Source organism: Limulus polyphemus, unplaced genomic scaffold, assembly GCF_000517525.1.
Source record: "Limulus polyphemus unplaced genomic scaffold, Limulus_polyphemus-2.1.2 Scaffold4443, whole genome shotgun sequence".
NCBI lineage: Eukaryota > Metazoa > Arthropoda > Merostomata > Xiphosura > Limulidae > Limulus > Limulus polyphemus.
Genome location: NW_013670053.1, coordinates 41,187 through 51,589, shown reverse-complemented (window position 1 = coordinate 51,589; position 10,403 = coordinate 41,187). Strand labels below are relative to the sequence as shown.

General features: G+C 36.6%; 1 protein-coding gene across 2 annotated transcripts in view; it reads right to left on the bottom strand.

Annotated features, from left to right (window-relative positions):
• LOC106471157 (snurportin-1-like) overlaps positions 1–10,403 on the bottom strand; it is a 45,641-nt gene that overhangs the window by 21,821 nt on the left and 13,417 nt on the right. For both annotated transcript variants that reach the window (XM_013931746.2, XM_022399768.1), the window contains exons 5-7: positions 4,259–4,355; positions 1,440–1,537; positions 1,060–1,137 (exon numbers count right to left, since the gene is read on the bottom strand). In XM_013931746.2, coding sequence (XP_013787200.1) covers positions 1,060–1,137; positions 1,440–1,537; positions 4,259–4,355 — 273 coding nt within the window. The remainder of the gene's footprint in view (positions 1–1,059; positions 1,138–1,439; positions 1,538–4,258; positions 4,356–10,403) is intronic.

Genomic DNA, 10,403 nt, shown 5'->3' with positions numbered 1-10,403 from the left:
CTGTACTGTTATTATTATAACAATTACCCTGGAATATAACCCTGATATTTAATGAATTTATTCTGATAATATAAACCAAAAACATTGCCATGATTAAAAATACTGAAAATATACTGGGTCTCCATTACACATTGAATCACTTTGCACAGTTTCATTATCAGAGCATTCACCAATTACTACTCATGTATCACACAACGTCGTCTTGTTTCGTTACTAGAGCATTCCAACATTGGTGACTACTTTTCCAGATGTAGTGTTTACCAATTACTATCAATATTTTTGAAACAATGTCACCTTGTTTCATTACTAGAGCATTAAAACATTGTCAGATATTAAATTACCAGGTGTAAATTTCACCAATTACTGTACAGTACTGTACTGTCAATACATGTGTGAGGCAACGTTACCATGTTTCATTACTAGAGCATGTCAATATTGTTGGACTAGTTTACTGGGCGGAGTGTGATACGTCATCCACGGGCCAAGATTGTGGAGGATGTAAATATGTGTTCATATGCCATTATCTAAGCACATTATTTTTTTTCTGCTGCAGTAAAGCCTTGTTTCCACCCTTTCAACATGGTTCCAAAGTGGTCACTTAGTGATAGCAAAGTGCCCTTTTCCAAGAAGCCCAGGAAAACAGTTAACTGTGGCACTAAACTGGAAATTTTATGATGCTTTGAGGCAGGTGAACGGGCTGTGGACATTGCCATGCTACACCCTTTAAAAAAGTTATTCAAAAACAGAACAAAATTTTTCGGGCACACATCCCCCCCATAATACATGTAAAGATTGTGTTGTTTAATGACATTTCAGACATATATCCTACTTTCCAGGAATATATCATGTCATATAACAGGGACTCCCTGTAATTTCTATTCACCAAACTTTTTTTTTTATAAAATCTTATATTATAAATGTAATTCTCATAAAAACCTGTGCAGAGAACTGCAAGATAAAATTACAAAGTGTATTTTAGTTAAGTTTTCAAAGATATTACTAAGTAGTAATAAACATAATTTGGATCAAAACATATACAAGACTTATAACTAAACTTACTGGATTTACTTTTGAACATTTTTGAACTGCAGGAATCTCTGCAATTTTCGTGTGAAGCCACCAATGCCTGAAAGTTGTCTAATGAAAAATCATAAAATTAAAAATTAGTTAAAGCATTTATATAATCAGTAAAATCACAAAATTTTATATACAGTTAGTAAAATAACAATTAATTTTACATTAGATGTCAAAGGATATCAAGCAGTTCATACTGTATAATAAGTTCTAGAAACTCGCAAAGTATATCAAGCAGCTATATCAAATGATCCTCGAATTACACAAACTTACTTGGATATATAAAAAAAAAACTATTGTGTCAGTTTGTGGAAGAATGTTCGGTAGTATCTACAATTAATATACAAATACTGCAACAGTCTCACCTCACTGTCAAATACAGGATTTGACCTCCAACACATTATGTCAAGTATGAAGAATGTTTTTTCCTTTTCATTAAAAACACAATCAAGCAACGTGTAATCTGTAAAACATATCTGGTATTAAAAACTTGCACTGAACAACAAAACACTTATTGTTCAAAAGATATTAAATTCAAAATTACAAAAATAAAAACTGTCCTACACTTATGTATGTATGTATGGGTATAAAACAATTAAGGGATATAATCAGTTTTCCACATTCTAGCATGACAAGGCACAATTACTAGCTATTACTAAATAATGTCTGTACTTTTGAGTTCAGTTTTATAGAAAACAAATGTCAGGTGATCTGACATGCAAATATCTATTACAGTCCACGTCTTTAAATTTACATTTGATTCTGCAGACTTTGCAGCTCAACAAATGATTATGAAATGCTGGTTAATAAGGTGTTTGATCACCTCAGGTACTAATGCAAGTCCTATATCAACGTGGCATGTTTAAAATGAGTGAATCAATAAGCTGCAAGGGCAATGTAGCTCATTTCTCCATCACAGGCAGTAGGGCACATTTTATAATCCATCAGAAAAAAAAAGTTTTAACCAACTGTACCTATGTATTTGAACTATTGGTTATATATACAAGACTGTACACTTATGTTGTATAGCATTCATGCTATATTGTAGTACATAGAAATGTGTGTTAGATCTTATCTTGCATTATACATCTTCAATGTGAAGTACAACATACAAGACAAAACACTTCTATGCTGTAATTTAAAAAAATATTACAAGCTGTGCACATAGCACAAATTTGTTTGATGTTTCTGACATAAATGTCATATTATTAATGACTTTATTTAATTTGTAATGTTTTCTAATTTGGCTCTTTGAACCCTCCCTCCCCATTTTGTTTTTGAGTGCAATTTTTAGGTAAATGGAACTTTACTCCAAATTCAGGAAGTAAAATTGGCACAACTGCTAAAAAGGTTGAAAAAACCTTCATGAGCATGTTGTTTCACCAATCTACATGTTCTTCACATCACTGAAGTGTTTTGTGCCAATGGGTTAAAAGAATACATATTACTGGTCATCTAGCAGAAAGGACAGCCTTATGAAGACTGTTTTTAACTTTTTGTATAGTTGCTACTGTGAACTGTTGATTCAGCAGGGAAGCAGATGCCTGCCAGTTGTGTCAAACCCACATTTTCAAATAGTGGTCATCTCGTAGGGTTGTCGACAACGATCTACCTTGTCCAGGCCTCCTGCCAACTATACTAGTGGTCTGAATGTGAGCCACAACCTACTAACCATACTTTTGAGACTTGAAGTAACTCTACAACGAGTTGATGTTTTTCTTCAGCTTCTATCAGTCTTATTGCTTTCCAAATCATGGAAATATCCAAATATCTTCATTGTGGTTCTTTTTATTTCATCATCAATCTAGGTCTCTTTACACACACTGTTGTTGCTTTAGTTCAAACTGCTACCTGTAAACACACTGTTTTCTTTAGTTTTACATAACTGTTGGGGTGCAACTGACATTATTTAATGCCAGTAATTGTGAACTGTCATAGCTAGAACTGTTTAAGTAGAAGTTATGTCAGAAAAAAAAAAGACGTTTGTCTTTTCAACAGAACACTAATGTCTATAACATATATTTTCACTCCACACTGATCAATATTGCTTTATATTCATCAATCATGCAAATTTTATGTGGGGTAACTTGTTCTCCCTGTATGTTGAAAATGGTTAAACCTGTTGAATGATATATTTAATGTCTAAATATAATGAAAAAGCCTAGTGTTGTAGGACTGTCATATGGTGTACTCCTAGGAAAACAACTAAAAATCTATATATCAAACGTAAAGTATATGAAATGAAATGCAATTTACCATCACAACACTACTTAACCTTGAAATTTGTGTTATACTATTGACTTTGATTTTACAAAGATATTGGATGAAATGCAGAAAATTTCAGTTTTGTGTATTTGTTTTCAGTTAGAATTTTATGCAGACTTTTACACAGTATTATACGACAGTAATGTCCTAACACTTTTAAAATAAAACTTCCTTTTTTCCTGTTGGCAACAGTAAATATTAGCTCATACCAACAGAATTAAAAAGTTAAACCACTAGCTAATGCTACTACTGAAGTCTTTAACTACTCAAACTACCTGGCTACTACTAGGAGGAATAAGTCAAGAGTCACTCCTTACTCCACACAAAAAATTCCATTCAAAGTATCCCCCTATATAATAACAGTAAAGTTGATGCTTTTCAGGAATTCTGGTGTTTCGGGATTTTACTGTAGATTACAATTATTTTGACAAAAAATGATACTTTTAAAGAACTGATTTATTGTACATAATCATATTTCTTAAAAATATATGAATACGCTAATCACTATTTATAAATTGAATTTTTTTATGACAATGCAGCATATTTAAAATTCTTGACCACAAGAAAGATTAACACAGAAGTTTATTCACCACTTAAACGTAATTGCCATCTCTCTGTGAGATCCTTGCATAGATTTGACTAACTCAACTACTCTGTTAGCATTACATTAGATTTGTTAATCATCAAAACATTGATACTGTATATTCAAAGAAAATATGCCATTATTTCTTTTCATTTAATCAAACAATACTTTTTTGTTGGTTATTATTAATGTTCTTTTATTCAAATAATCAAACAATAGTCATATGTTGATAACACTTTCATTCATGTGACTTTTATTCAATTGTTCACACACGAGTTGTGTGATAACCAGCAAAGTTTCTGGCATGAAAACAATAGCAACAGAATGCACACCTACCCACAGAATGTTTTCTTTGTTTTCTATTTCCTCCTGGTAGTTCTGATGGAAAAGTATTTATAAGATATCCACTCTTTGTGAAAGCTCTTGTACGCCCCTGTTAAAAAAACAACAACTATTAATCTGTAATACATATAACACTAAAAAATGTACTAAAGACATTTGAATGCAGACAAAATGTGTTATTAAAAGCCCATGATCACTGCAGAAAACTCAGGCTAAAGAAGTTCTTACATATAACATCCTAAATATTAAACTGATGCTCAAAAATACACTTTAGTAACATTTTGAATCTGTTTCAATCATATAATTTTCACTATAATTGAATAAAGAAGCATGCTATGAAGTTTTATCCCGTATTTCATGGTGTTTGAAAGGGCATTTAATCTGTTAACGTATAATGTACTTAAGTTGTGAACAAATTATTCAGTGTAGTATTTCTATGGAGAAAATCTCTTTAACAAGACATAGAGGTAAAGGTAAGAAGTTGAACCTCACCATGTATATATATGTCATTCTAAAGCTCACCTAAACTCGACCTCAGTTTTTATTTCACTGAGTAGCAAACATATAAATGTAATGGAAACAAAAAATCCTTTTTTTAACCAAAATATTTGTTTTAAAAGTTAATATTTTCCTTAACTATGAAAAATACCCATACATAGAACACCCAGTTTCCTCTTGAAGACACACTATTCTGCCTCAGAGATTTGCATGTTACCAGCCTTGTGAAACTCACCACCTAAAATTCACACGAAAACATGTGAATTAACACTACTGCCTGATGACACACCTCCTCACACAAATGCTCCCTTTACACACATGCAGGAAAATCCTAATTCTTTGGCAATCAAAAAAGTGCACCGGGAAGTGGGAAGGATGGGTGGGAACATGTACAGAGGTGAGTATCTATTGGAAATACATTTTCAGTTAAAGAAAATGCTAACTTCCAATATGATGACTCACTTCCATACACATAACAGCTAGAGTCCCACATTGAAGTGGCGGAAGGACCAGTGCAGAAATGACCTAGATGACCTTTCTTTCAAAAGTGCCAAAATAAAGCATAAGCACCATGGGAGATCACACCATCTCACATTGGGCAGTTAGTGAGCTAGAGCAGATAGTCCGAGCACTTTCCGTTATCCCAGCCTGATGTGGAAGTTTGGGTAATTATACCCTGTGAGGCAACGCTAGCTACCTAGTGGGATCCAAATGTAGAAGAAAGGTGAGGAAGGAACAAGTAAATGAATACTCACACCCATTACAAGTGCAGGGTTAATTGAAAATGGCTGTTAGTGGAAGTCTGTATGCTACTGGAGACAAGACAGTAATGGGATGGGAGGTATCCCAGTTACAAAAGGGCAGTGAAAGGGACCACAAAGAGGAAGAGTGTGACACTACACTGAGTGGCCTGGACTGAACAAGAGCATCTGTCCAAACCTGAAATAACACCAAAAATAGAAATTGAAGGAGGGGAAAAAACTGTGATCCAGATACAGAACATAGGAATGGTGATAAAGGACATGTGATAAGTTGAAAGCAAAAACATCCAACTGATGATGACCAAAGGTAAAAAGAAGCAGAAAGAAGTCTTTATGGACAAATTGTATAAGGAACGGGTAGCCAAGGGTTTGAAATAAGGTTGGGTAATAGTTTAGAGAACAACACTGAGGTTCCAATCTGGAAAGGGTGTAGGATGAGGAGGACGAAGGAAACAAAAGGAACAACCAAAAGGGAAAGGACCGAAGAGGAAGAGGAGAAATGGAAGGTATTAAGTAAGGCTGCCCTATAACCAACAATGGAAGATATAGAAGAACCATTGTTGAACAGTCAGGTAATGTTCAGAGACAGGAGGCACACTGTCAAAAAACACAACATTTTCTCTAATACTGTTCATGTGGAGAGTCTAGCCTGCCTTGCAAGGGACCAGACAAATGCCATGCAAGAAGCCAAAGTGTTGTGATGGTGGGATGATACATCAGCGACTGAGGTTGTAGGGAGAGGAAAAACAGAGGCAGTAACAGAGGTGCTTACTGAAAGAGGAGAAGGCCTGAAAACTAAGGTTGAGCAGGCCAGAAAGATGCAATCAGAAGGACCCCACATGGAGTGGATTGGATAAAACTGGAAAAGAGAAGGATAGGTAAAAGTGGGACCAATCCTGACTGAAGACATCCACCACCAAATCCAAAGGATGCAGAATTGGAGACAAAAAAAGAGGTAGCTTGGAACCGAGATGAGTGGCAAATGTGCCAGAAGAGTAATGCCCCACTGGTCGTACAACCATCAAAACATCTGAGGATCCGTGGGGAGAATCTTCTTGAGACGAAACAATCAATCCACAACAAGATTCAGAGCACCTAGAACATGACATGGCAGTAGGCATATGTGATATGAATAGGCCCAGAATAGGAGTTCTAACATTCAGAAACAAAGCAAACATGGATGGGTGCCCCCATTTCAATTTTATATTTGAGGCAGGAGATGAAAAATATTCCCAAGTGGATAAGGTATTGGGTCAAGATAAGAAAGGATTTCTCCAACTTGACAAACCAACTCACCTGAGCCACCACCTGAAGAAGTAGCTGTGTGTGCTTGTAAGATGTTTAATAGGATGGAGCTAATAGCAGCCAGTTTGTCCATGTAATGGTGGAACTGCAGACCATGAGAATGAATAAGCCGAGCAAAAGCCCTGACTACCCAATTAAATTCATATGGTGCAGATGCCAGACCAAATTGCACATGCAGAATTCATAAACTTGGGCTTTGGGGACAAAATGAAGGTAACATCTGGATGTCAGGGAAATAGGGATGTGAAGGTAAGCATCTGTGACATCCATCTTTGTTATCCAAAGACCCAGAGTAAACACCCATGAAATTGTGAAGAAGGACACCATGGTGAAACAAGGAAGGTTGATGAAACAATTGAGATGGGAAAGATCTATAATAGGATGCCAGTCTCTGGTCTTCTTAAAAATTGGGAACAACCTAGAATAGAATCCTGGAGAAAGATGACTGACAGGTTCTATAGCATCCTTGAGAAGAATAAGTCTTAACCACTTCAGAGAAACGTTGGCAAGAAATAGGATCCTGAGAAGGGGATAGTGATGGGATGAGGGGGATAAGGGAGGAGGACTGAGAAAATGAAAATAAAGACCTTTTGACAACACCTGAAGCACCTAAAGATCTGAGGTGAAATAGTTCCATAGGTGCATAAACTTGGCTAAATGTGCTAATGTGCACTGACCTTAACAGAACCTATAGGATAGTCATCAGTACCTTTGGTGGCAGGGGACCCGGCAATGGCTAACCACAGAGACCCGAGAATTGGAGCAGGCGAGGTTGTGATAAGTGAGAAACCAAGGACAAAAGGGAGGAGTGTTGATGAGCAGCCTCCACCCTGGTCTCCAAAGGATTGGGAAGATCTCCAAAAACTGTTTCATGTAAAAGCAGAACCATACAGAGGTCCTGTAAATAAGACATGGGTAGGTGCACATTAGTTAACAGCACGTCCCTACCCAAGAGATTACAAAAACCAAAGAGCCAAGTTTGAAGGAAAAGGACTGAGTAAGATAAGTGCATCAATGTGGAATACATAAGTGAGTGAGCATCCTCTGAAAACCCTGCAGGAGAGAAGTGGAGAGCCTTGAACAGGAGATGGATGGAGGAAAGGTAATGCAGGAGAATGGAGAGGGATAAATGGAGACAGGAAAATCTAACAAAGGTATCAGGGTCAGAACCCCACACCTGTATCAGACTCTAAGGTTTGAGAATCGAGAAACAGAAAATTTGAATGGTGGTATACCCAAGCATAATTATCTGAGATATGAGGCAGACAAGACATGCTGATGCCAGAACGTAACTGTGCTACAAACTGGTCAGCATGAACCCTGATATCTGGAGAGTAAAGGAAAACCAGGTAGTCAGGAAGGGGGCAGAATGCAAGAGGAAAGGAGAGGAATCATAAGACACAGACAAAAGGTAACATACCCGTGAAACCATATCCAAGAAGGCTGAAGATGATCTGGAGGTGTCTACAGGTGGAAGTCGGGATTGTATGGCAAAAGAAAGTGGTTGAAAGAGGCTATCTAAATTGTTGTCATCCTATCCAGGTTCACCAGGAATAGAAATATCTGTTTGGGATCAGGAGACACCACAGGCCACATAATGGATTCACAATGTACTAAAAGTGTGGAACCTGAAGCCAGAGAAACTGCAGGTTGAGTGCAGTTCTAGTGCTAAGTACTGTGGTAGTAGTGGTGATTTGAAATTTGGAATTCATAATTCAATTGATAAAAAATTAACAACCTACAATAACGAGTTTAACTGTATAAAAAAGAAAAACAGAAACAACTAAGTTTTTGAATAAATTGAAAATACAAAAATTTAAATCAAACACAAGTGAAATTCAAACACATCTTCAAGCTACAGTGCAAAATCGAGAAGTGAAGATTGGGTTCTACAGTATAAAAGGAGCCAACTATGCCAGCAGAGTGTGTCACACACTTATTGGTTTAGAGTTGTAACAAGCTAACACAAATGCTACATTGCAGCTGTACCATGTTAAACATGTGGGGTAGATGGGAGTATCCAGGAGAGTGGCGAGCAAAAACTTTGTGCATGTAGAGGGAAGCACTAAATGAGAAAAGCTATTATGTAAGAAGAGGTAAAGTATCATATTAGAATTTACAGACTTACAATGCTAACATCCAGGGTTTGATTCCCTGCAGTGGACACGTCAGATAGCCCAATGTGGTTTGCTCTAAAACAATCAAACAATCAGCCAGCATCTTTATATAAAAATATTACACACATGGTAAGATCTCCTTGTATGATAATAATCATAACTAAAATACTGAAAAGCCAGGTTACCAAGAGATAATCTAACTTTATGATCATGCAGATGTCAGAACCTACAGTTTGCATTCACTTTCCCCCAATTACATGTCACTGGTGAATATTTTTGACATGGAGTAAAAAAATCGAATTTTGACAACTTGAAGATCCATGTTATAAAAGCATGATTTACATCAACTATTCAAAGTTAACATTTTCTTTATTTCTGCATCACAAGGAGCTACTACCTTGCATTCACTGCCATGTAAATTCCTGTGCATGCCACAAGCCTTGAACAAAGCTCCTACCCCTACAAATGTCAAGGTGTATTGCATCCACCTATGCTTTAATCATCATTAGGCTATAGTCCTTCACCAATAGGAGGGTGACACATCATCTGCTCAGTAATCCCCCCACAAGCAATAGCATTTCAACATAGGCTCATTCTGGACAAAGTAATCTAAATGCACAGGAAGTACACATGAAGGGTGAGAGGTTGTGCAGATATGGAAACCCACATATGTAACCATAAGCAGCCCACAAAATGACTTCTTCAAACAGATGCAAATTTGGGTAAGGTGGGGGAAGAAAGATGTTCAGAGTTCTGTTGAATCAAGTGAACCAACATGAATACAAGATTGGAAAAGATAGTGCATCTCTGGAGATATCTCAATTGACCAGCTACAAACCACAGAGTCTTCAAAATAAGACTCACACATGAATTGAAAAAGACATGAGAGCCCTGAAATCAAAAGCTTTATGTCACAAAGACAAAGAAGTAGACTGAGCCTGCCACACACATGAAGTGAGAGACACCACCAAGTGAATGAAATAAAAGATGGGGGTTGTGATTGAAATGGAGAGTTGAAGCTGCCACCCCAAATGAGATAACTTCCAAAGGAGAAGGAAGAGTAGAGGAACAATAGCCCTCAAGAATGTAATTTCCAAGTTAAAACTCCTACCAGACACAATGAAACAAGATGAGACCATGGCCAACTCAAAAGTAAGGACTGACAACCAAATGTTCAATCACTGCAGACAAACTGAAAGAAGTGAAAGGAGGACAGATAAATCGGGATGTGAAGAAAGTATTTGGTCATCTATCACTAAAGGAAAAGTATCCACTAAAGAGTGAGAAAACTGCCCATTGGTTACCAAATAAAGATCAACATTGAGTCAAGAGGGAAAGATTGATATATGATTGACAAACCTAGGGTGGGGTTGAGTAACTGTCCCATGGTATTTGAAACAGGTGAGATGGAGAGTAGAAGCATAATAAAGACATTCATGAGGAAGTTAGTAGTCTATA